The sequence below is a fragment of the Corticium candelabrum genome, chromosome 1, assembly GCF_963422355.1.
Source record: "Corticium candelabrum chromosome 1, ooCorCand1.1, whole genome shotgun sequence".
NCBI classification, from domain to species: Eukaryota; Metazoa; Porifera; class Homoscleromorpha; order Homosclerophorida; family Plakinidae; genus Corticium; species Corticium candelabrum.
The window spans coordinates 10,243,830-10,270,257 of NC_085085.1; the positions used below are offsets into that span (position 1 = coordinate 10,243,830).

Sequence of the window (26,428 nt, forward strand, 5' to 3'; positions counted from 1 at the left end):
AGGCAGTCCGAGGTCTGTACACGTACCCTGGATTGTGTAAACAAATCTATTATCTACTTGTGTATCATCTTATTATATAGGTATTGCATTACACTAAGGCTCCACCCCTTACACTGCTCACATACCAATTAATTAATTGAACACAACACAAGATCCGGTATTCAAACATCCCGGATGTACTAACATTAATTATTACTACAGAATCCCTCAGGCAGATCTTCCACAGGTTCTTGCGGTATACAAGCCGTAACCGCATTCATCAACAATGCAGAATTTAGGCCCATGCTCGTACTCGTGTTGCAGCCACTGCGAAAAGCTCTTTCGAATTCATTCTTCTTTAGTTTGCACAGCATTTCGTCGTTGTAGTGTATTATATTACGTTCTTATAGTGCATGCTACGTACTAAAGCACTGTATCGTTTGAGTTCTATAAAGAGTTGATTACGTACAACAAATCATTATTTTTGTTTTTCTTTCACTCGGGTGTCGTGTTGCCGCACGCCACCTTATATTTGGTAACAAGAGTGTTCGAAAGGACTCTTTCCCGTATCGTCATTTCAGGTTAAATTACCACTCTGCATGTCTGGTGAATAGACTCGATCAAATTCTATAAGAAAATCCGAACTATACCGGTAGTTTCGACTGTGAGGATCTTGTGACCATGCAAATAGAGACATTTTGCATCAACTTCGATTCAATTTAAACCTTTAAATGTGCTAGGTATGTCCGCTGCCAAGATACCGTATATAAGTCCTCTGACTACATAGAACGAATTTGAGACTTTGAACGGAGCAATTATTAGTTTCACCTCATCAGTCGTGCCCTTACATCGGAATGCAGGTCCATCAACCATTACTGGTTGCCGGATCATACGACATTTTACAGATAAATTATTGACCTTCACGACGCCTTACGGTAACAAGCTAATATCTGCATTCTCCTATAGTGTCGTTCGGTATAGTTATAAGAATCAGGCTATGGAGGCTTCCGTTTCTACTTTTGGTAAGGGCCTTTCTCACTGTTTTACGGCCTTTTTCGCCAACCCTTTTGAAGAAGGGTGATACGGCACTAAGCAGTAGTGTTTAAATCCATTCATGTGTAAACTTGTGAACTTTTACTCTCGTGGAACATGGGCCGTTGCTTGAAACTATCGCATCTGGCAAACAGTGTGTCGCGAATATGTCTCAACTTTTCGATTGTCGCTGATGTAGTTACAGTCTTTTGAATAATTACAATATGCCCTAGTATACTTTTTCGCATGCCCCCACACTCTCTCTCTAGGATTAAGTTCACAATGATACTTAGGGATGAACAAACAATAATGACCTCTAGATTCTAAATATAACTCTACAGAAGATTTTTTTTATTTGCAAAATCATCATACTCAGACAAGACAGACACCATCTGATCTCTACATATATTACTAACGTTAATGCCACACTCTGTTAAGACCATCCTTAGACCCTTCGGAACTCCCTCCCCAGTGACAAATTTCTGTTCTTTTCCCTGATACATGGTGTCCCTCATAGGTGGTTGTTTTCCTCCTAATCCCACGTTCATGCGACTAGCAACTATTGCATCATGTGATTTCGCAGTATGATTACAACTGTGATCAAATATCCACAACAAGGCATAACTCTGACTAGGATATTTGATCTCTGCAATAGCCACAGCACGGTTTACTTGAGACATAAACTTGTCACCCATCCAGTATCCATCCCTGTTGTCTCCGTATTCTATAATCTGTCTAGCCTCATTAGTGATTTCTGGATTAATAACTCTAGCTGCTTCCACCTCTGAGGGACTCAGTCTTAGATAACCACTATATTCGTCGATGAAGTCGCTTACCATCCTACCTGAACCCTTTGATTTTGGCTTGATTGCAGTCTGGTCTGGCTGGCACCACATGTAACGCTGGTCCTCGTTAGGCTGGAAAGTTGACTCATCATGAAAGATTGTAACTAACCATTTAGTGGCTGATTGGTCTTTCATATGACCGGACTGGTGTTGCAAAACACAGATGGACTAGGAGGAGGTAGATGGTTAGATTTTATTGCATGCACATGGTCTAAATATCTAGTACGTTCTTCTACCATATCTTGCCTTTCGTGACCGTCAATGTACATGCCCTTCTTGCTCGAATCCACTCGCTGAAAACTTAGGTGACACAAAACCTGCATGCTGTTTTCACACTAATTCTCGGCGAAAAACCTGGACTATGGGAGGTGTTGGGTAGATGGTCGGTGTTAACGTAGCAGCAGAAGTCAGAGGCGGTCATATTAGACTTTCCCTTGGTGGAGCCGTGCTCTCGAGCCCACCTACTTGCTTTCCGTCGATACTCCTCGTCATGCATGATGCTGCTCCGCTGATAGTGACCTCTGCCATCTAGAAACTCACAGCAGTTGCGTCTAAAGTTGTTCCGCCAATCTCTGATGGTGCCCTCATTTTTGTGTACTATCTGCGACACAACATCTGCAGCCCTTTTGACGGTCTGCGATGTCTCCCTGCGGTAAAACTCGAAAAGCAACAACGACAGCATCTTTACATCTTACCTAGTCATCCAGACAGCTCCAAACATCATCATCGCTAAAAAATGCACCGAATGGCTGTTCCCGTCTACCGTTTCAGCGCCTGCCTCTGCTTGACACGCTGGTTCCGAAGGGGCCCCCTCCTCTTCAGATGGTTTAAGCGTCAGTTTTTTTCATTGATAGCTTCAACCCTTTCTAGTTGTTTCTTCCTTTTACTCCAACGCGTGGCGTCCATGATGATGGCAGTGAGGGGACTAAGAGAATACGGTATCCATGGCAATAATGTGCCATCAACCAATCACAATGCAGCCACACCTGTTAGACAGCCAATCAGCACTCGCCAATCTGAATTCGTTATCTTGCAAACCACGTGGTCGAAACTGACGTCATTCTGTAGGGCTTCTCACGGCGATCACTTGCATATGTAAGAATGCCTATAAATACGCAGGGCGAATTTTCTAACGTGCGCTAAGTTTGGGGGATTTATGCTGTTCCGCACTGTACGTGCATGCGTGCTTGCGTGTGTGTGTGCGCACGCGCGTGCGCATCCGTATGGGCGACTTGTGTTGTGTAATTTTTAGGGAAATGATGAGTCAGAGGCTATTGTACGACAAACAGCTCAAGTGACTCCATACTTGGTGGTTCGAAGAGTTGCTCTGCACAACCAGCCAGACTTTCCTGGCATCAGAGGGATGCTTCGTGCTGAAAATTTTAGCACGAGTTGTCCATGGCTACTACAAGCCATATTTTATGTTTTCAATACTAAGTTTCGTGAAGCATTAACAACGTTTTACTGCTGTTTTTAGCTGCATAATTATTGGGGCCAACATCAGAAAACTAAATCCCGCTATATTTGAATTTCTTACTGAATGTATAAATGTTAAATAGTGCATGCATGAAAGGCTAATGTGCACGTGCAAGAGTCTTACCTAGCTGCGGAATCGAGACACCTTAGCTTTCTACGCAAGGGTACTTCGCTGTCTACTCAAAAATAACTAAAGTTAACACCGTTCTTGTCTATATTTAACACTATAAGAAGGTTGCATCAGACTGGCTGCTGTACACTGCACGATTTGCTACTACAGTATTTCCCGAGCAATTATCCGGTTTGGGCAACCGATTCTCCGGTTGGGCCTACCAACTATTCGACTGAGCCAAGTTTGGGGCAACCAATTATCCGACTCAGCCAACCAATTATCCGCTTGGGGCAACCAATCATCCGATTTCGTTCTGGCAACTGTATTTCGCGAATCAGACGGTCACCTTGCGTCGCTGGTTTGTTGTTCAGTGCTTTGAGTCACAGTCAAAACTCTGCCATACGCAGGCAGATTGTTAGCACTGTTGGAAACGCTATGTGACGATAGATCCTGCTGCAGCCACGACTGAACAGCTCAGCTTTGCAGTCTTTCCAGCAACGTCTTTTCGCAACAATCTAATTGAACTGAGAGGAGGAACCGCGGCACCACCGACAGTGTCACCTGTCGCCTCGCAGGCTTATCCGGTTCTAGAACAATCGCCAGCTGGAAAATACTCTGAGATCTGTCGCATGAAAGAAGATCTCTCAGCATTTATAGCACGGTATTGAAGTCAAAACGCTGCTGTTCATGAGGATATAAGCTCTAGATATGTAACTACGAGCTGAAGACCACACACAGCGACTTGTGTACGTGTAACGCCTAGTGTTAGCCTAGACATTTTTTATGTCTTGTGCTTTTGCTGTTAGGTTGTGATGCATGGAGGCTGCAATCATGGACGTAAAATCTTGCACGAGTACGTGTCACGGCATGTCTACCACGTGCGAGCATTTGTAGAGGCAGACATCTACTGTAGTATAATTATTAGTGTGTTGCACTGTACTTCTATTCTGCTCACCTAGATCAATCTGTCAGTGAGATCATGACTATCATTGATGGTTTACTGAAATACTGTAGACATAACATTTGCTTTAGCGATTAACATGTGTTTATGTATTAGATTTTACTCGGTGCCACTAGCTAGGTATACAGCTTCCTCACAAACGAGAGACTACATGTAGTACACAGACAAGAACATGCACATACACAAACAAGCGGACAACACTAACGGTACGTAGCATATAATATTGATGCTCTACATATCTTCTAATCTTGATGCTTGTGCGGCTTTGACAGTAAGTACATGATAAAAAGGCTTCAGGGTTGAAGCTCCTGTTATTCTTTGAGTGCGTCGGGACTGAAAGGTAGCTGAAGTTGCCGTCTTGCTGTGACAAGAGTGTGACCCTCCATTGCAACAACAGGACCGTGTTCGCTCAATTTTCTCTTTTTGCGATGAACCTTTATTCTCTGAAAGCAGTTCTCGATTGGAGTGAGGGTGCAGCTGTAGGGAGGAGACGAACAAGTTTGCAGTCCTCCGGCATATTCTCGCTAACTCTTGCTTCCACACCGCGATGGCATGGAGCATTGTCAAAGACTATGTACCAATTACGGTAATAACCAGGTACCATTGGTTCACTTAGTCACTTCAAAGAGTGATTTTACAAACTGGTCAAATTGATCTTGTCTAGCTTCACCTACAATCCTTGTACTATGTATGACTCCTAGACCAGGGCAAATGGCAAACATTAATGTAATATTTTGCGTTCGTTGATTGTCAGCTAATCTTTTGGCAAGAAGACCTCTCGCGTGTTCTGTGTACATGCCATATCCACATTCGTTCACGTACTGCGTGCCTCTTTCTTGCTACTTTATTTTCTAGAGACTTCCTTCTCTCTGGAACCAGTTCCATCTTTTTAAGGTGATGAACTGGCCTTCCAACTTTCTAGCGATGGTTGACTTTGATACTCTAGAGACTTCTGATGTAACAGTAAGGTTTGCATTTCTGCTAGAGTCAGGTCTTGGCGATCTTCGATCGAACCCAGCAGAAAATTCTACAGCTTGCCTTGTTGAGTTTTGTGCCCATAGTTCCTCCCCGTCGTTTGGTCGTATATTGGCGTTGGCTGCAAATGCGATACGTGGTATCTTCTCTAACGCTGTAGAGGACTGGCCTTTCTCGGTATGATAATCCCCGCTAAAGTGCGTTTATATGCAAAGATCTTATTTCGTTGCTGATGGATTTTCCACCGCGTTTGATCGTAGCGGGAGCAACGGGGACAACATCAATACCAAACATTACAGGACGCAAGAAGCACAACTGCTTTGCCTAGCATTGACTGAATTATTGACTCATTCGGTAATCTTTTAGGTAATTACGTACTAAACAGCGTTTCTCTAACTACACTGCTTCTAATCGAAGTCACGAATCGGACAATTGGTTGCACCAAGCAGATAATTGATTGGCTGAGTCGGATAATTGATTGCCCCAACCGGATATTTGATTGGCTAAAGCGGATAATTGGTTGTCTTAATCGGATTAGTTGACTGATTCGGATAATTGGTTGCCCCAACCGGATAATTTGCACGGGAAATATGGAGTAGTCCGCCACTGGCTGTGCCCGCTAACGTATATTAATATCAATCCCTTACATATTCTCTTGATTATTTAAATACACAGTAGACTGGCCTGTTTCAGTCCGTCAGCCAACGTCCCGTAGGGCCTCGCTTTATTTTCTAGCGCGATGGTCCGCGCTCCCGCATGTAGCTCCACGTGCTCCGCCACGACAAAATAGGCATTTTATTGCAATGCATAAGATTAGGACTCTTCGGCGTTCCCGAAAGACATGTGTTACACCACTAGACGCCTTTCTCACTAGAAGCTTGTCTACCGTGCTATCCATATCGTACGGTGTTGTCAGAAAACTAGCTTAATTCTTTGAGACGGCGTGTGCTCGTATCTACGAATGCCACTTGTGTAATCACCTTGCATTACCGCTGATGCTAACGTCAAAGCCGCTCCAGAATCGGCAGTGACTGTAAATGTAAGGCTACTGTACACTGTACAACTTTACAAACTACTTGCTAGCTAGAGTATTCTTCTGTTTAGCTTCTGGCTAATTAGATGTTGCTCTGTCTTGAAAAGAATTGTCTGATGTAATACACATCGCATGTCTATATCACAGCAACAAATTAGACTACTGATTCGTGTAGTGTCAAGTACAGTACATTCAGTTGATGACTGTGCTATAATTAGTCAACTAATCAATTAATGTAATAACTGTCTATTATTAATAAACTGCAGTTACATGCCTTTATAATTATTGGAAAATTTATCTCATTTGCATATACTTGTTGTACATATACCCACTATTTGTCTAGTAAGAGACTAGACGCTCTCTGATTAATTTATGGTCGTGTGATAGTGATGTTTTGATAATAATGAATACTATTAAGTGATTATTAGACAAAGTGACAAGCAACACAAGACAGTTTTCTTGGCACCAGACGAATAGATTGTGGTAGACTCAAAAATGCTATCATCAGTGCCAATTACTTCTGGTAACTCTAGATCTGGACCTGACTCTTCACAAATTGTGTTGTCATCATCATCGTCTTCAACCCTAGTCAGAGTCTTTCCAATCTATTTCTCGTTCTATCTACAGTTCGATTTCTTCTTGCATCTAAACTTCATCGGGATTACTTTCATAACATCCAGACCGGAGATTAATACATTGTACACACTGGCATCCAGGATCACAATGATGCCCCTTCTTTGCACATTGGCAACGTTTCGTCCGGCATCATGTCTTGCATGCACATCCTCGGCTTCGCCATGCAACTCTCTCTTCAATAAAGTCAATATGCTCAGGAGTTTCCCAAACTACTCTCAACTGGCCTGACTTAATCACCCTCCCTGACAAGCTTAGATCACTGACAACAATCTCTTGCAAGTTGGCGTGACTCCACATCCTGATCACCCAAACTTTGTTCTCTTGGCACTAGATTCATCTTTATGTCTGGTCATCCAATGCCTCCTGACAGATTGTTCACATTTGTGACACAAGCAAGATCTTGGGTTTGTAACGTTGTGTTGTGTTCACGTTTATTCAATAACACAAGTGTGCAAGCAAGTAAGCAAGAATCAGCGATAATAACATATTACCACTACTGTCTAGTCTATATAAAGACTCTAATCTAATTACAATGCAAACTACAATGCAAACTACAATACAAACTACAATGCAAACTACAATACAAACTACAATGCAACCAAGCACACACACACACACACACACACACACACACACACACACACACACACACACGAACATAAATTTATGAAACGTCAAAACTAAATTCTCGTTTGGCGAGGTTAGCTGGCCCACTGGTACCAGACTCCTTCTTGCCAGCAATTGTCCATGCCCGTTTATTGATTATGTCCGAATTTAGTCGTTGAAGTGTCACCGACAAATGACGTGACCACTGTGCTTTGAATTGGCCCACTGGCATGTGCAATTGCATGGGTGCCATCTTGCTCGTCTCTGTCAGTAGCTCCTCAGCCTTGGGGCCCCAGCGTCCGAAAGCCTCAATTGCGATTGGGCGAAAGATGTGTCCTAGGGATTCGGCAGTTTCTCTGTATTTCTTGTCCTTTTGTTTTTCTTTTTCCACTGCTGCAAATCCTGCCGTAGTGCTGCTCCCTGATATGTTACTTTGTGCCCAAGGGTGTGTTATTGTAATGTCTAACAATCATTTCTTGCCCTCATGAAAATCATAGACAGCTATGTCTGGGCGTTGCTTGTTTTGGAATTGAGCTGTCAGTTCTTTACGGCAATGGAAGCCTACTTCCCGCAACATGTTGTAGTAGTTGTCCAGGTAACGGTCGTGCCTGAATATTGGACCTCCTCCAAATTTGCACGTGAGCAAATGATAGCCTTGTTTGTCTATGTCTTTACCACACAGGGGTATGCATTTCTGGATGTTTCACAGTACAGGAAGACTTGCCCCTAGTCGCATAAGTGCTGCAGTTCTAAACTGAACACAGCTAAGAGTGAAATTCTGCGACACTGGGACTGCATCTAGCCAAACCCCTGCAATTGGTCCCCCACAGCTAATCAGTCTTGCTCTATCTTCTCTTGTAGTGCTGTTCCGTAAAAATTGATGGAACTGTTTGTCTTTTTTGATTGACTGTAGTCGAGATTGTAATTTCTTTGAACAATTGGAGAGATCTTGCAAAGAAGGAACCAGTGGCTCAGTTGTTGTCACTTTTACAATAAGATCAGTCCTTACATCTCTCTTTGTTAAAGTTTCCGAAGGGCATTCGTTTCCATCTGTACCGCCCAAAGGGTGCAGCAAACGTTGTCAATAGAATTGATTCATTGTCCAGTTCGATGTGCCAGAATCCGTTGCGAACATCCAAGTCACTAAAAGCTTTTGCTTGGGTCAGCTCTGGTAATAGGTCTTCTAATGTTGATAGGAGGTAGTGGCTTCTCTTGAGTGCCTTATTGAGGGGTTTCGGATCAGTGCAAATCCTCAATTTTCCATTTGGTTTTTGCACAACCATCAAACTAGATATCCAGTCAGTCGGCTTGTCTTCTCTTTGAATGGCACTCAGTTTCTGTAATCTGTCCAATTCTTTTTTCAGTTCAGTCTTGACAGCTAACGGTATTCTTCTTACCGGAAGTCTCACTGGTTGTACAGTAGAATCAATCTCTAGCGTCCGTTTTTCTTGTAGGCCCCATTTCACCTTGGAATACTTCTGGATATTTATCTGTAATATCCTGCTTTGACAATCCAATTATCTTGCGTGTTGCTGACTGTGATCTCTTTCCTGCTGAATGGTCACCAATTGAATGTTCTCCCTTTGTAGCTTTAGCAGTTGCATCTGCTGCGCGGTGGTTGCTTCTAGTATTGCTGTGGGCGCTTTGTCAACTACTACAATTGAGTGACATACCGTTTACCATTCTTTGGGTTTCTCACTGTCATTTGACACTTCCCAAGAGGTTTAATCTTGGTGCCATCATACAATGATAAGATTTGATTTGTCTCTTTGAGATTGGCAGCTGTTTTGAGGTCCAATTTCCTCAATACATTGCATGTCGCGCCTGTATCTAGCTGAAATTTTGTTCTGCGTCCGTCCACTTCCATAGTCGCGTATATTCTATTTGGATGCTGATTACTGAGAGAGTTCAGTCTGCTCGTTTTCCGTAAGCGTCAATGTCAAGGCATACTCATTGTAAGAGGCGTCGCTGCTGTAGGTCTCGTTCTCACTATCATAATCGTATTCATGCTTCATGCTGTGCAACCTCGACATCTTCCTTGTACTAGTTGCCCCTGTCAAGTGGTTTAGATTTACACATGCGTGTGTAGTGGTTCATTTTTCCGCATGCTTGGCATTGCTTGCCGTATGCTTTGCAGTACCTTGCTCCTTTGTCGTGAGACTTGCCACAATATTTGCATTCTTGTGGTTTGTCACTCGATTTGGCACGTTCCTGTCTCCAACTTTCCGCAGCCTTCTTGCGTTGCGCCTGTGCTTGTAGGGCATGCACTGTTTCTTTTGAAGTCATGACTTTCATTTTTTCATTTGTTGATTCACTCGCTCTACACATGTCTGCGCATTCCTGGAGAGTGAGGTTCTTCTTCTGTAGGAAGAGTTTTCGCACGCTGTAGTCCTTGACTCCAACCACAATTCTGTCTCGCACCAGCTCATCGTGCATAGCTGCGAAGTTGCATGTCTTCGCTAGCTCTTTCAATGCCGTAAGAAACTGATCAAATGTTTCTTCGTCTTGCTGGGCTCTTTGATTGAAGACAAATCGCTCATAGATTACATTTGTCTCTCCCAAACAATATTTCTCCATAGCAGCCAAAACTTTGTCCATATCAGACTTGTCCTCGTCATTATCAAATGGTAACGAATTATAGATTCGTAACGCATCAGCACCTATACAGGTGATGCAGGTCGCTATACGGTATTTGTTGTCGCGTACCTGTAGATTGGATAGAATTTCGTAACTGGTCCAGATTTGCTTCCAGTCACGCCAGTGTTGAGCGAGATTTCCTGTTACCGGTAGCTGCTTAGGCAAGGGTATTCGTCCTTGCATGAGAAGAGGAACCGTGGCTTTGTTTCTGCTGCTGGCGCTGGCGCTGCTGGTGCGTCGGCTTGATTCTGATCAACTACTGCTGGCTGATTTGCTTCCTCCGTTATCGTTCACTCCTGACACCATGTAACGTTGTGTTGTGTTCACGTTTATTCAATAACACCAGTGTGCAAGCAAGTAAGCAAGAATCAACGATAATAGCATATTACCACTACTGTCTAGTCTATATAAAGACTCTAATCTAATTACAATAAGACCACTCCTTACAGGGTTGATTTGATTTCAAGAGGAGATACTACCCGCTGTTTCAACTCTTCTGTGTTTCAATTTCTCAATTTTATGGATGTCTCTGCAGTGGCGCCACATGTAGCACAAGACTTGCAATCTCTTCAAGGATGAACAAGTTATTCACTTTTTCTGATCCCCATCTTAGATGTATAGTACGTAAATGCACGAACAATTGAAACAGTTCAGCCTGTACACCTCTTTGACGTCAATCCAATTGGCTAGCTATGACTCCCTAGCTCTGTGTTGTGTGTTACTGCATTACTATGGTGATGTGATAGAAATATTGTATTATTATATTATGTATTATATATAATCAAAAAACTTACAACTATCAGCAAACTCGAAAATTAATTCGATAGGGTTACAGAAGAACAGAGCAAGGGGACAGTATGAAATCATATTACAAAGAAAGTAAATGAATATCGTAACTCGTTGAAAACATCTCAGCGCAAAGAAATCTCAACAGAGTAGCGATATCCCACTTTATAAGACTGCCGAGGCGCAGAACCACGGTTTCTACGTTATGATTTATCTTACTCCCATTACCGCACAGTGCGTCAAGTTTGGGTTCAGAAACGTCACGTGCTTGCAGATGCACTCCAGATTTTAGAGTGCAGTAAAACGCGATCACACGCCCTCTTTATAATTTACTAGGTTGTTGGTGGAAAACGCCAAGCGGCGGTGTGCTAAAAAAACTAGCACTACTGGCCCGCACGCTCGTAAATCGACGTAAATAGCATGTAAATCGAATTTACGATCATAGTATTGAAACCGTAAATTGCGCCGATGCTACTCGTAAATAGACGTATTTATTCGTAAATGGCCACTTCACGTTCACTTACGGTCATTTACGTTGCAATTACGGCTCATTTACGATTGTTTTACGTAGGGTTTACGACTCAATTTATTCTAACTTACGTCTATTTACGTTGCGAAAACGGTTCATCTACTGGACATTTAAGTAAATTTTACGTCTAATTACGGCCTAATAACTTTTCAATTACTGCCATATATGTAGCATTTACGACCCAGTTATATATGCATGCGGTAAACAGATTGCTAAACAGATATGCAAAATTTTTGTTTATTGTTTGTCAAAATAATTCTAATTCAGAGCATCTTTTATTGTAAAATGATACAACACAAATTACAAAATCACAAGTTAAATTATTTGGCAATCTTTTTTCTTCCATATAATTTTCTCCTATGAGTGAAAAGATCAGTGATAATATGAGCATGAGTGAGATGCTAATGTCTCAATACATTTAATTCCATTGATGACAGTTTTCTTTCTCTGCTCCTCGGTAGAATCGTCTCCCCATCAATAATCTGAATTAGTTCAATTAAAAAGGAATCTGTATCGAAAAAGATGTCTAATAATTATAAGTCACCCTATACTAGAATATCCATTTTTAGAATACCTGTCATTTGGAAGTCTCTAGCTTGAAACCCCAGCGCCACCGGGCAGCGCGTCTGATGATTCAACAACAGCACCTGTTGTCTGGAAGTTGCTACTCTACCTGCAGCTGTCGCTAACTTTGCAGCTTGATAATCTATTTCAACTGTTAACATGACCGCAAATTTATTGTAAATAATTTTGTGTTAATGAATTAATTGCCTTTTTCACGTGCACGAAGAAACCTGTATATATAGTTTTACAGCTTGCAGTTGGCGGCGGCTGCAGGTTTCCCAAATCGTCGTCACCAACTGGCTGTTCGTGAAGAGATGGATCTAATGAGTCCTGCGTCGATCTCGAGCTCGTGGCGCCGGATCCCAATCCGGAATTCCTGGATCTAGAACGACGAGGCCTTCGTCTAGATATCGATGAACGAGACGAAATTTATCAAAAAAATTGCATACAGCAGTGCAAAACAATGTACGCTTACTCTGTGTCATACTCATGTCGTTTCATTCTCTGCCGCATGTCTCGCATAACCTGCGCAAGACCTACTCTAGAGAGACTTTGACAACCTGTTTCTACATACATGCATATTAGCTAGATCACCGTTGTACAATCTTTTAAGAACTTGCATTTTTTCTTTTCAAGATCTTCGAAGATCTTAATCATATAGCTATGAAGTATATACCCATGTACTTACAATTTCTACTACATAGTCAAATGTTAATCCTCGTCAATTGAAGAACACAAAGACTTCTGGGTTAGATCTCTTCTTTCGAACAACTCTCTTTTCAATTTCTGTCTTCTTGATCTCGCAGCATCTCGGCACTTCTGATTAAGTGACTGCTGAATTGCGTTCATAGACTCTTTCAAAAATGATTGGATATATTTCGTGGTCAAACATTCTAAGAAAACCAACCATAAGTTACATCATAGATCAACATCACAGCACGGTACAAATGCATTCATTCCTATAGGTACATTGGCCTGGGTATACCCTGCTCAATTAATGACCAAACAGCATGTCAAAATAATCACTGTTAGTTGTCATCCCTGGGCAACTAATGCCAAATTTCAGTTGCCTCTGGTTGACAACAAACTGTATCAAAACATACATACAATCTACAGTTATGTCAGATCTCAATTAACATCATACACTAGCTGGGTGTGTAAATGTGTAACAAAAGAACGCTGTACCTAGATCATTATTAGATTTCAGCACTCTAAGTGGTGACTCCTTTAGTAGCCATGGCGACTAATCACGAATTGGCTTGGGTGCGTACTGAATATGACAGATGCAAAGCTGTTGAGATAATCAACCACATGGAACACGTCCGGGTAGACTTCACACAAGAAGACATCTTGCATGCAAAAGAGAATAAATTTTTGTGGTTGTGCTATATATAAAAAATGGGTAGAGATTTGGACCTATAGACATGTTTAGTCCTGGCCACAAACTCTTGTGGTACAAATAAGAGCTACTTGCAGTAAGTAAACTGTTCTAAGAGATAGTACTGGCATTTACATTTAGAGATCAAAGTCTAAGCAGCTCATTCCATATAGGAATTTGCACTTGATCATTCATACTATTGTCATGCATACCAGTAAGACTTCAATTTGGTGTGATTAACCTTGGTTGCATGTAACATATACTAAACAATGTTACGGCAGTACACGAGTTCTTTGTTCTAAAGAAGTAATGTGTAGACTTTAAAGTTGCATAAATCCACAGTTAATTAAAAATATGCTGACTAAAAAATATAGCTGCTTAGGCTCATGTGTAAACTGTAACGTCTAGTAGATCTATTCAAGTGTCTTCCTAGCTTCCCCTCTAGTCCCCGTATGTATGCCCCGTATTACTACTACTACTACATCCCCCCGTTCTCCCATAAACGTCCTAGTTAGTTATAGCAAACATAGTCCTTCCATCCAGGTTCCCGGACTTGCCGGCCCGACCTAGTTCTGTTGGTCTGTTCCTGTTGTTCTTCTGCCTGCTCATCTGTGTTAACATTTTCCACCTGCTCCTCCTCTTGTTCATCTTCTTCCACCATGTCCTGGGTGTCCTCGACTCTTTTGCAGGTGTCACTTGGTCTCAACTGCAGTTGTTGTCGGTTTCGTCTGATTTGGCCCTCACCCGCCAACTTGACTACGTACGACCTGGAATTAGTTACTGTCATCACTACTGCTGGGATCCGCCACCTACGTGTATACTAAAACGTGATCGTTTCGTTGCAGTGGCTGCAACTCCCGACGTCCGTGACGCGCATCAAAGGTCTTCTTTTGCCGTTGTTTTTTGAAGGCCATCCCGCTGTTGGACTTGCTGGAGATTCACCACAACCGGCCGCAGTTGCACACGCGTCGCCGGAAGGGTTGTCCTCAGTTGTCTTCCCATCAGCAACTGTGCAGGAGATATACCGGTCGTTTCTTGTGGAGCTGTTCTATACGCCGGCAACGCCAACTGGAAATCTCTCCCGATTGCTGTGCCTTCTTCTACAATCCTTTTACTGTTTGAACCCTCTCTCTGTATCGTGGGTACACTGTACTATAGAATATATTCAATACACGCGCTCTTCACATTTCTCTAATTAGTGTCCCGTATATACTACCAACGCCTACCGTTACATCCCCTTTTCCCTTAAAAAAAAACAAAAAAACAATAGAGACCTACCTAGTGAATATAGTCACTCAAATACGACGGTGTCTTTACTATGCGGCCCGTGCGGGTCGATTTGGTTGTCTTCGACAGAGGATCGGCTCCGCCTCGCCGGGTGATTAGAGCATCGGGTGACTCAGATGTGCCCTGCGGAGGTGGAAGTTGTGACACAACATCTGGAATCCGTCTTGAGAGTGTCGTCGCAGTCGGCGCCACAATCGCCCTCGGTGATGGTATGAAAACCACCGGCGGGGAAGGATACCCAGTGTTTTCTTCGTCGTCATCGTCCGGAGGTCTCAACAGCGGTGACTGGGGAACTCCTGTAGACTTGCGTAAGTGACGCCGATACGATTGAGACTAGATGCTCCTGACATTATGTAACGTGTCACGACTTTATGACGGAGACATCACTGATTACGCGTGTACACTCACGTAGACTTCACCGCGAGACTTTCTGCGAGTTTCCTAGCAGTTAGTGCAAGGGCGTCACATGGGTCCCAAAAGTGGGGGGGCGCAAATTTGAAGCTGAGATATGTGACGTAATTCATGGCGTCATATATATTAAATTCTTTTTAATATCAACATTACAAAAAGTTTACTAACTATTGTAGAGGAAGACGTCTGTCACAAAGAGCACCAAATTGTGAAACAAGATCATCAATATTACTCTCCAGTTCCTTAGCAATGTCGCATTCGAAGCACATCAGAGCAAGGGACCGGAGGCGCTCGTCAGCCATCCTAGTGCGCAGCCATGATTTTAGTCGCCTTAGAGCAGAAAACGACCGCTCTGCAGTTGAAGATGTAGCAGGAATGCAGAGAAACAACTTGAACAGTTTGAAGACTTGGGGAAACAATTCTGTGCAACGGAGAGAAACAAACTGACGAGCAAGAGCACCTATGTTGCCGGTCTCCACAACGTCTTTAGAAAAGTGCAGTTTAGAATAATTGTAAAATACTCTTATTTCAGACGTGAACTGAGTGTTGTCAAAGTCACCTGTGTAAAAGTGTAATATCTCACTCACAAGCGACTGATCTGGCGCCGATAACGAGACTGACTCGGACAACAACTTCTCAATTCCACAGAACACACGGTAATCTTTGCTACAAAAGCGTCGAGTTAGGTCTGATACCATGATATCCAATAATTCATAATATGCTTTTCGATAACGTTCTTTTGGTGACAGTGGCTGATATTGGGTCGTGCTTCGTTCGTCAATTCGGTGAGAAGGTCGACGAGCTCGAAGGAGAGCTGGTGGAGTCAGGTTTTTTGCTTTACTCTCTTTCTCCGATGACTGCCAGAAATTCTCAAAACTTTCATTTGTTCTGAAACTTTGTAGAGTAGCAATGACGCTATCAGCTGATCTTTTTGCTGCCTGAAGATCTACGTTCTCTCCCTGCAGGTACTGGGATAGATGAGAGATTAATCCTAGTAGAGTGTCTAGAACGGACACATAGAAGAGAAAATTGAATGAAGATACAACAGTCAGTAAACAGTGAGCTTCACTTCCGATCGCAGCATCGTCAGAGAGTTCGTCCAGAGCAATCAGAATTGATGCAAACTGTTGCCTAACAGTATGGACTGCTGCGTGCCTGGAACCCCACCTAGTATGACATGGTCGTTGGAGTACTGCTTGCGGGCCCTTTCCTTCGTTCTGTCTTCGTTGCACATCTTGAAACTTTTCATGTCTCTTGGCTGATCCTTCAAGTAAATTATAGAGACTGGAAACAGCACCTAGAACGTTTCGCACATCTGTAACGTTCTCGCAGCTGTTTTGAAGACTGAGGTTCAATCTGTGGGCATGGCAATGCACATATCCAGCTTTCTTCTCGACCTCCTGAAGCCTGGTAGCTAAACCTGAGTGCTTCCCGCACATGCTTGACGCTCCATCATAACACTGTGCCCGTACCATAGACATTGATAGGCCCGTCTCAAGCAAAACTTGCGTCAGTTGCTGAAACAGACTTTCTCCGTCAGTACCTTTTAAAGGCCAAAATCCAAGAAACCTCTCCTCTACATTCAGGCTGTCTGTTACAAACCTTACATTGACAGACATTTGTTCTACCCTTGATATGTCTTGTGACTCGTCACATATTAGTCCAAAGAAGCCGCAGCGTTTGACAGCTGTCGTAATTCTCTTCTGAATGTTAGATGCAATGAGTTTCAACATGTCGTTTTGGCTTTTGGGGCTTACGTAGTGAAAGTTTCCTTCCAAATGGCGTTTTAAGTCAGGGCAGTACCGTGACAGATATTCAAGAAATTCCAGCAGATTTCCTCTGTTGTGAGAATCTTTAGATTCATCGTGGCCTCTCAATGGGATGTTTTGTCTTCCCATTAAAAAAATTACTTCAAAAATTTTACGTAAATTGCGTCTGTTCAGCTCTACTTGTGTCTGGTAGGCTGTACTCAACCGTTGCATAACACTTCCTCTGGTTGCATCCTGCTGTTGGCTATTCTTCCACACTCCAACATTTGAAATATGACTCAAAGATTCCTCGTGACGCCTCATGTCAGCTACTGCTGACTTCCACTTCCTGAAACCTCTACTCACGAACGCTTGGTCTGGACAACCTTGTTTATCCAGGTTATGCTTTACTGTCAGCCGACAAGGAAAGCAGAACGCGGAATCCGCTGCAGGGCTGTACTCAAGCCAGCAAAATTGTGTGTACCAGTGTGGTTGAAAGGACCTATTACAAGTGCCAGATTTCGTCTGAGGAAATTTCCCATGCGGCAGTTCTTTTGCACAAGGTTGATACGGGCCATTGGTCACAGAACAAGCAGTTGGACCTCGGCAAGGATCAAACGCATGACACACAGAATCTTTCGGGCCAGATTCACTAGCAGTAGTACTAGTAGAGACAGTCACAGTCACGATAGAACTAGCTGTATCGTCGAACCTTGACGTACAAAAAGATGACAAAGACTTGGAGTGAGACGACTCTGGCTGCAGGGAAGTTCTTGATCTAAAAAATTGGCGTGTTACTTTTCCATTTCAACAATCCGCGATACGTTGTTAGTGGACCTTAGAAAGGTGGTAAGGAGTTTCTGTCCTTTCCGCTTTGTGTTCTTGTCGCTGCTGAGGCTGACAGAGCTGCTGCTGTGACAGCTGTCTCCCGCTGACATTTTCCGTATCCGGGTGCTTTAGCCTCGATTTCCAGGCAGTCCTTCATAGCAGTACTACATCTATGCTGAATCAGCTAATTTAGCTAAAGACAAGCTACACTTCTGTTTAATTAACGTTGAAAATAGAATTGACTCAAAATATAGCAAGCCACGCCCTAAAAAAGTGGGGGGGCTAGCGCCCTCTCTAGCCCCTAAGACGTGACGCCCTTGGTTAGTGAAGTTAGGTATACTCCACTCAACTCGTTAGTAATACGTTGCACGGTCACGTGACATACCCCCAGGCTACTCTCTGTTCGCGTTGACCTTGCGCTTTGAAAATCTGTAATAGCTTCTGGGCAATTGGGCGGACAGTGATGATCTTGGTATCGTTCGAGACCGTAAGTTCCCGGATTTTTATAGTTAGGGTACACGTACCGACGGCGTATGTATTACACAGGCGGTTTGATTAGGCTTTTGCATGTCAGAAGTTGTTAGGGTTTTTAACTCATTGAGAAAGGATGACTTTACAACAAGAATGCTGCTAATAGAGGAAATAGTAAATTAGCAAGGCCACTAAACGGTCCGTTGCCTTAACATCAACTCACGGTCGCTTTTATTTTGCGAGTAGTTGCTTGGTATCTCTTCTCGTTCTGTTTCGTCTTGATAGCCTGCGACTTCATCTACTGTTACCTAGCAGCTTTGTATTTAATATGACCTCTAAATTGTACAGGTAATGGGATATCACTTAACATCCGAGTGTGGTAAACAAATACAGCTGCATCACTAGTCACTTCCGAGCGCAAGGTCATCGCGAACAGAGAGTAGGTGATTGGCTATCCGAAAGCGTTTAAGGCACATACTGACTTTGGGGCAATTGCGTGTGAGTTCGATCCTTGGCTTAGCTAAGGGAATTACGCCTGTGCCCATCTTGTACTTGAACTTATGACCCAAAGGTCCCGGATGTTTTAATTCTCCAATTAGGCTCTCAAACCAATTGAGTTACAGACGTCACACGACTGTAGTATATGTGACTAGACGCGTACCCAGACCTCTTCTCGCGCGCACTCCACGTGTTGTAGCACGTGCTCAGACTACGTTGTGCTTGTTTCCACTAGCGAGGAGAAGTGAAACAAAAGGCACGCGGAGTGCGCGCGAGGAGAGGACTGAGTACAAGTCTTTAAAATGTCTTCAAGTTTTGTGTACTGTGCACGCCTACCAAAATGCAGGCGCGGCAGAACGTGAGTGCGAGTACGCTCACATCCGGGCTCTAGACTTCTCGTGGACATGGACGAGAGTCGCCCTAAACGACGGAAGGCTAAGGACGCAAAACGAAACAAGGCAGAGCTAGAAGCTAACTCTGAAAATGATTCTGACTCTGACGTTCCAGCAGGAATGGTTAGTAGCAGGCACGTGTAATAATCTAGCTTCTATGACAGTTTTGGCTACAGGAAATACAAGTTGACTTTGAGGCTCTTCAACTACATGCGGACGACTTGGACGGAGTAAGGCTGCTTTTACAGCAGGTGAGAAGAGATTTCATTTTGGTATCATTGCTATCAATCTCTCACATATAGAATTGGAGGCGTGTCACATACAATTTTGTCGTTTATGAGCAGCCAGTTTCAAACTTGCAATAAAACAAAATATACAGCTTAGTAGAATTTGAAATGCTTTCATGGTAGCGTAGATTAATTTTTGCATTTAATTAAGTCGGACAAGCTAACTGCAGAACGGGAGTAAAATGAATGCACTGGCTGAAAATTTGAAACAAAATAGTATGTCCAGTATTCTGCAGCTGAAGTTACTGTATGCTATTACATGTGAGGTAATACAGAACCTTGAACTGCACATAGTTAATTAATTGTTTTTGCTAATACTGTAGCATTGAAACTTATTTATTCTGTTTTAGTCTAGAAAGCTTGCTTTGTTGTTGAGAAATGTGAATTCCATGATAAATCCCAACACGGCATGGTGTGTAGTCTGAAGCAAAAGTATATGTAATGTTATTGAGAAAAGCATTAGAACTCGAGTGAGGTGGCTTCTTGGAAGTTTGCACATAGGTGCTTCATTCTTCTGTAACTCAGTTTAATAAAGCAGTTTTCATTGTTGAGGAATTTGAATATTTTACAGTCCAAGGCTAACTGAGTCTGTGCTCAATTACCTGTGTGCTAAACTGACAACTAGATACCTTAGAAGGACATTGTTGTGGAAGAAAAGAATTGTTCAATTTTAGGAACTGTGCTAATTATCTTGTGTGAGCACAGCAAGTCACGTATACCAATAACTTTAAAAATGTTAATGTACAGAACTTTACTTGTGTGGCACAATAAGGCCACACAAATTGGATGCTTTGTTCAGCACACAATAACTTTTTCAGTGTGAACCATGATACGTACGGGACTGTGGTTGTATAGTATCCTGGTTAGACAGCCATTTCTTGAGAGCAGCAGTAGACAAAGTCTTTGACAAACTGCGATGAATACAAGGATACTGTTATTGCATAACTTCCATTTTGTTTTGACTTGCATTTGTGTTCTTAGCTGTTTGCCAAAGAGATGGTAAATGTTGCAGAAATAGCTGATATGATTGTGTCGCAGTCTCACATTGGTAGCGTGATCAAAGTATGAAGTAATACTTAAGTTAAGGGATCAAGACTTACTTATGTCACTTATTGTTGTTGTAGTTTTTGTTGTTCTGTCACTGACGGGTTAATCATAAGACACAAACACACACACACACACACACACACACACACACACACACACACGCACACACACACACATGCTACTGCACTACACCACACCAGACTTTGAAGTTGTGAACGGATTGACTGTTATTATATTTATATACTAAAACTGCATTTTTGTTTACTAGAGCTTATGCTAAATATCACTGCTTAACTTTTTGTCTCTAATCTTTGTAGCAAGTTTCTTCTGATGAAGAGTCAGATGATGATGACAGCAGTGATGATAGTGTGTTCGGCTTTCTTACTGCCATTAGCCTTCAACATCCTAAAGTAATAACATGTCTGTTGAAGAAATAAATGTTGCAATGTAATTTAGGGCTTGCTCTGTAATGTGATTTAGAGCAAAAATTGTATTGGCAGTTTGTGTGAAATGATAGAAAGCAAAGCATCTCTTAGTGGCAGCAGTGAGATATTGTGTGCTCTAAGGGATAAAGCGAATTGTGTGGGGTGGATTGTAAGTGAGAGACTTGTGAATATTCCACATCAGATCGCTGTACCTCTCTACAAAAATCTTGTGTATGATATCATTCATTAATACATAGACAACTTCTTGTACAAGTGATGTTTTTGTTTAGCAAAGAACTTAGAACAGCAAGGAAGGTATTTCGTTCTACAAATATTGCTTAGGAAGACGTGTGCTTTAGTGACAACCTTTGAATTGAAGGAGAAACACTTTGATTTTAACTATTTCATGATTATGAGCAAAGGCTACAAGAGTCGACAAACTCAGGACAAGCAGACAAAAAAGAAAAGGGTGAAAGCCAAAGAGATGGAAAACCATAAATCCAACAATATTGACCACATTGACGGTGAAATGGTGTACTGCAACACAGAAGATCAACTGTTTAGTCAGGTCTGTTTTATTTCATATGTTGTGTTACTTATGTACAGTTTTTTGCGAACATACCATGTGCAGGTAGCAACAGCTTCTTTGTGTTTTCCTGTGACTGAGGGTAGAGACTCAGCTTTGTCAGGTGACTGGAGTTATGATGATTGTGAATTGAAGCCGTATCGAATGATAATGCTTATTGAAAGTAGCCAATTTTACAGTGCAGCGAATAATGTAGGCGGGCTTTTTAGTAGCAATTAGAAGAATGCAAGTGCTACGCGTTACTGAAGAAGGTTGATTATAATTTGATTACATTTTTGCCATGTTGAAATGCATGTAGATGTCTTGCAACAGATTTGAGCACACTTATCATTCCGAAACACTGCATTGTATAGAAGCTTTATTTCAGGAACATCTAAATTTATTTAGGCATCATTAAATAAATGAGGTACTGCTATAAGTAATCATGCAGTGTTCTCTATAATTCATCACTCTCCCTACTCACAATGACCTAAAAATTCTTTAGTAGTGTCTGTTCAACATATGTGTAGACTACAACTCTGATTGTACATTACTGTAGTTCTAGCTTGCATAACGAAGAGCTTGGAAATTTGGAAAAGTGAAAGCATGTGGTAGAAATAAGAGGTAGTATGCAAAATGAAGTGGGACATTTACGGCGCCTACTGTATCAACACATTACGTGGTCTGGATACCGAGGACGAATGGATGGCGAAGAGACTGGTCGAACCAGCGATCTAGAAGGTCTGGCTGGGATGTATGCGTACTGCTATTTATTTAAACAGTCGTATCCTTTTGACATGCCAGCCTTTGAAGCCAGAAGTGCGGAATTGTTCACGTCTGAGCTTTCAGACGAGTGTACAGTGCAAGTGACGTCACAGGAAAAAGGCTTTACAGATGTATCCGCACTGACCAGTGATGAACATGAACAGGTTGCTCAATCCGATAAATGATAATGCTGTTAGTCAAATCAAAGAGACTACTACGTAGTATAGTTGACGGACGAGAGAGCAGACGATCGTTTTATTTTTAGTCACACGTACAGTCATCAGTGCTAGTGTAATATTTATTAGAGCAGCATGACAGTCACCTGTACGACGAGCCTGATGGGTGGAGGCGTGGCGATAGAAAGGGTGACGCAGAGAAAGCAGCTCTCAAGATTCTTGGATATGATGTAGAGAGAATTCCAGTCAACGCCAGAGGTGCAGTTTCAAAGTGAGTGCTAACGTACAAGGTTAATCTGTTGCAATTGTGACTTCTACCAAAGAATTCGTAGTTTGCAAAATGTTGTGACCAGTGCTGTTTCTGTTTTTGTGAGTACAATGGAGATTGTCAACCCAGTCTCAGCAGTTTAACTGTTATATACTGCTCACCAAATTGACACATGAGCACACACACACACACACACACACACACACACACACACACACACACACACACACACACACACACACACACACACACACACACACGCACTACCACCACCACCACCACCACCACCACACCACACCTCACCACACCACACCGAAGGCCATTCTTATTTATAAAAATCACTCATGGCCTTATCTAAGGCAACCAATTATGTTCTTTGCATGGCTGTTAAAAAACTATACCGGTATATCACAGAAGTTCTTGTTTAGTCTTACCTCAAGAGTGGTTTTGGGCATGTGTCTAGGACTTTGTAATAGCAATCAAGAGTTTCTAAGTCTTACAGAAATATAGAGCAACGTTACCATTGCTGTTGTTGTTGCTGCTGTTGTTGTTTTCAACTCAATTTCCAGGTCTCAAAACGTGGGCAACAACAGATTTTACATTGTCTATATTCTTGTTTATTTACAAGGGGTGCTATTGTTCCTGGTCTGGACTACTTTAGCATTTGGGCACTAGGCCGTGATGGTATTCCACCGGTATTGAAACACAGCAAATCAAACAAGACCAGGTACTTAATGAAAATGATTCAACGACACGTTGAGTCAAGTCTCAATACCCGGAAGAGAGAATATGAACATTTTACTGGTCAGCCATACAGTTCAGTGTCGCCACCACAGTACATAGCAAACTCTAGACAGTCGGGTCATTGGAAAATGATAAAGTGCTTAGAAGAATTTCTTAGTTATTGTAATCGATTGTAATCTTAATGGTTTACATCTTTTCTTATTGTCATCACAGTACAGTACCATTTATGTTTTTCAAGACTTTAGCTACTAGTATAACTAATTTACTATCTAGGTAATAGTGATTTTGGGTATGTAGATATTTTTATAGAATACTTGCAATTGGATTAGAAGCAGCTAATGCACAAAGATCTAGTGAGTACAAGAGTGATCGACTGAGTCTGACTGCCAGTTGAGTTGTAGAATCATGCAGCTGCAGGGCAAGCGTATTACATTGTAACCATGCAACAGTGTTTCTCGAACAATCATAATATGGCTAAGCATTTTATTCTTGAACATGTCTGACACGTATATTCTATAGTCTAGTATGATACTGTTCATGATATGGAGGTAAACACCCGATGAAGGTGGCATGATATGACTACTGCTAAACACGAATCCAAACCATTCACGAATCATGATGGGTTTCAAAATTCAACAATTTCCAAATTGGCATACAGGAATGCCTAGGCTTGTGTTCTAGGGATCGCTGCCAAACGTGACCATGCACTTCACCGCATTTCACAATTGTATACGTACCCTTTTCGATCAAATTACCTTTCAACTTGAATCACTTGTTGGTCTAGCCTGGTCATTAATTAACGTATGGGAGACAAGAACACATTGACAAAGTGTGATGCTCGTAGTAGAATTTTGCTGCGCTGTACGTTGTCAACGAATTTTCTTTACTTTGTCGTTTAATTGCTATACCTACCCACAAACTCAATATAAAAAATTCTAATTAATTAACCGCTGTTATAAGTGGGCCTGACTACGAGGCTGCCCTAACGCGCTAGCGTGCAACTTTAGTGGAGCCGAACGATGCAAGACTCGAGCTCAGAGGATGATAGTAATAAAGAAATGCGTGAGTCAGAGATTGACACCGCTGTAGGCCGGGTGTTGGCAGTGCGTATTGAAGGACAAGACGATCCTATTGGGTTTGTACGCGTTGCGAGAGGACAGACGTTTACGTTATCTAGCATACGGCAGAAGATGATATTGGAGTTGGACTGTCTTCCTGTAAGAGTGCTGTGTATTTCTAGGTGTACGCGCATTTCTAGATGTCTTAATTAATCGCGTGCTCAATTTAATTGCTAATTTGCATCTAGACTTATCAGCCAAATCATCTTTAGTGTTACAGTACGTTTCATTCTCTGAGTGTCTGTTTCAGCAGTAGGTTATATACTCACATGTATGTACCCATGACAAAATCTCGTGGCAAGTCACCACGAATTTGTTATGAAAATTTGCAATCCACGAATCTGCTGTGAATCGCCGCGGATTCACAGTGGATTTGCTGTGATCTGTCCTGGATTCGATGTGATTCGCTGCGAATCGTAACCATTGCCCCGAGACTTTTTCATGGGTAGCATTTGAAATATTTCTGTTTGGACCATTGTCATTACAAATGCACAAACGTTGAACTGCAATGTCATCTGCCATCCATTGTAAGGAAGCATCCTGTGCGTTGTTTTTGCTGACAATTGCAAAGTCGTCTAGATGATGTGTCAAGTCATGTCTTAGAAAATGTCTAGGTTGTTTGCTCACGTGGAGTCATTTGACTTACTTTTGTTGCTGAGTGTAGCGAGGCTTCTAATCCGGGTCACACGATAGAAATGGGCGTGGTCCTATATGGGTCTCCATCGAGCTTTGGGTGTGTGTGTGTGTGTGTGTGTGTGTGTGTGTGTGTGTGTGTGTGTGGTGGGTGGGTGGTTGTGGGTGGGGTGTAGGGTGGGTGGGTGGGTGGTGGTTGGTTGTGGGTGGGGTGTAGGGTGGGTGGGTGGTTGGCTGGTTGGGTGGTTGGTTGGTTGGTTGGTTGTGGGTGGGGTGTAGGGTGGGTGGCTGTGTGTGTGTGTGTGTGTGTGTGTGTGTGTGTGTGTGTGTGTGTGTGTGGGTGTGGGTGTGTGTGGGTGTGTGTGTGTGCGTGTGTGTGGGTGTGTGTGTGTGTGTGTGTGTGTGTGTGTGTGTGTGTGTGTGTGTGTGTGTACACACATCTCAAAATTTCTCCTCTCCACGACCACGTTTCATGATAGGACCTACCTTAAAAAATCGTTTCCGTGTTCGACTACAGATGAGTCTAAGAACGATTTGTGGAAGTGACCAAACGGTGGCAAAAACGCTTCACGGACTTTCATCGCCCCATCCTTTTGTATTGTAGCTATGGACTGTGTGTACGTGGCAACCAAGAAACACCTTCAGGAGCTGAATGCCACCTACAGTCAACTATTCACACATCAGTATGATCAAATCTTTACTACACTGTCCTTCATCTGTTGATAGTCAATGTTTGCTGATACATGTATCAATTTCTATGTCAGTAAATGCCATAGCAGTGTTGTTACAATGGAACTGAGTGCATACCTAGACTGTACATTTCAATTGTCTTATATCAGGCCTATATACGTAATCTAAACTACTAGGAAGTTTGCATGTTTACTTCCATGACAGCGTTTCAGTAGACGGTCTGAAAACTCCATTGGACGTGTTACTCACGAACGCGAGGCGCCTACGGATACCATACAACTAGTTAAATATTTAAATGTCAATTTGTGTCTTTTAGGAAAACTTCTGTTTTTTAATTTCTTCAACAATGACTGCTTTCAACTGCCCTGTGTCTGTGAAACAAGAACAATATGAACGACTAGACAAGGATTCTCACATAATAGTGATTCGTATTGCTGATCATATGGCAACCACATCATCTAAAGGCATTAACGCTGAACAGATGAAAGAAAAGTCTCTATCTGAATCAGAGTTTAGTATGTCAGAT

General features: G+C 42.4%; 3 protein-coding genes and 1 long non-coding RNA gene across 7 annotated transcripts; 3 read left to right on the plus strand and 1 right to left on the minus strand.

The window, feature by feature from the left end:
• The first annotated feature begins 3,776 nt into the window (after positions 1-3,776).
• Positions 3,777-5,126, plus strand: LOC134193953 (uncharacterized). The gene is made up of 3 exons (XR_009972130.1): positions 3,777-4,190; positions 4,251-4,611; positions 4,678-5,126. It is a non-coding gene; the product is annotated as an uncharacterized LOC134193953 (long non-coding RNA).
• Positions 5,127-15,414: 10,288 nt separating this feature from the next.
• LOC134198066 (zinc finger MYM-type protein 1-like) lies at positions 15,415-18,130 on the minus strand. Its single transcript, XM_062667402.1, has 2 exons — positions 17,833-18,130; positions 15,415-17,773 (listed from the first exon to the last, which is right to left on the minus strand). The coding sequence occupies exons 1-2, from the start codon at positions 17,931-17,933 to the stop codon at positions 15,415-15,417; spliced, it is 2,460 nt and encodes an 819-aa protein (XP_062523386.1). The 5' UTR covers positions 17,934-18,130.
• A 946-nt stretch (positions 18,131-19,076) lies between these two features.
• Positions 19,077-21,822, plus strand: LOC134188361 (protein BCCIP homolog). Its single transcript, XM_062656554.1, has 8 exons — positions 19,077-19,307; positions 19,361-19,435; positions 20,453-20,533; positions 20,836-20,928; positions 20,999-21,174; positions 21,234-21,258; positions 21,323-21,511; positions 21,575-21,822. Exons 1-8 carry the CDS (start codon positions 19,197-19,199, stop codon positions 21,746-21,748), a joined length of 924 nt encoding a protein of 307 aa, XP_062512538.1. The 5' UTR covers positions 19,077-19,196; the 3' UTR covers positions 21,749-21,822.
• A 369-nt stretch (positions 21,823-22,191) lies between these two features.
• LOC134195241 (uncharacterized) lies at positions 22,192-26,422 on the plus strand. 4 transcript variants are annotated; one of them, XR_009972352.1, is made up of 5 exons: positions 22,192-22,249; positions 22,313-22,437; positions 22,584-22,720; positions 23,181-23,286; positions 23,346-23,827. XR_009972352.1 is itself a non-coding variant. In XM_062664256.1 (4 exons), exons 1-4 carry the CDS (start codon positions 22,210-22,212, stop codon positions 26,235-26,237), a joined length of 321 nt encoding a protein of 106 aa, XP_062520240.1. In that variant the 5' UTR covers positions 22,192-22,209; the 3' UTR covers positions 26,238-26,422. The 4 variants fall into 4 exon arrangements, 3 of the variants coding, with proteins under 3 accessions (XP_062520240.1, XP_062520245.1, XP_062520232.1); XM_062664256.1 differs by lacking the exons at positions 23,181-23,286; positions 23,346-23,827 and adding an exon at positions 26,219-26,422; XM_062664261.1 differs by having other exon boundaries at positions 23,181-23,827.
• The last annotated feature ends 6 nt before the right edge of the window (positions 26,423-26,428 follow it).

Bases quoted from the DNA above. Each gene is read 5' to 3' on its own strand.
- LOC134195241 (XM_062664248.1), top strand. From the start codon at position 22,210: ATGGATGGCGAAGAGACTGGTCGAACCAGCGATCTAGAAG. The intron at 22,250-22,312 runs GTCTGGCTGGGA...TTGACATGCCAG, and splicing joins TCGAACCAGCGATCTAGAAG to CCTTTGAAGCCAGAAGTGCG. The intron at 22,721-23,345 runs GTGAGTGCTAAC...TTTATTTACAAG, and splicing joins GCCAGAGGTGCAGTTTCAAA to GGGTGCTATTGTTCCTGGTC.
- LOC134198066 (XM_062667402.1), bottom strand. From the start codon at position 17,933: ATGTCAGCGGGAGACAGCTGTCACAGCAGCAGCTCTGTCAGCCTCAGC. The intron at 17,774-17,832 runs GTCCACTAACAA...CCAATTTTTTAG, and splicing joins CTCCTTACCACCTTTCTAAG to ATCAAGAACTTCCCTGCAGC.
- LOC134188361 (XM_062656554.1), top strand. From the start codon at position 19,197: ATGGACGAGAGTCGCCCTAAACGACGGAAGGCTAAGGACGCAAAACGA. The intron at 19,436-20,452 runs GTGAGAAGAGAT...TTGTGTTCTTAG, and splicing joins TAAGGCTGCTTTTACAGCAG to CTGTTTGCCAAAGAGATGGT. The intron at 21,512-21,574 runs GTCTGTTTTATT...TACCATGTGCAG, and splicing joins AAGATCAACTGTTTAGTCAG to GTAGCAACAGCTTCTTTGTG.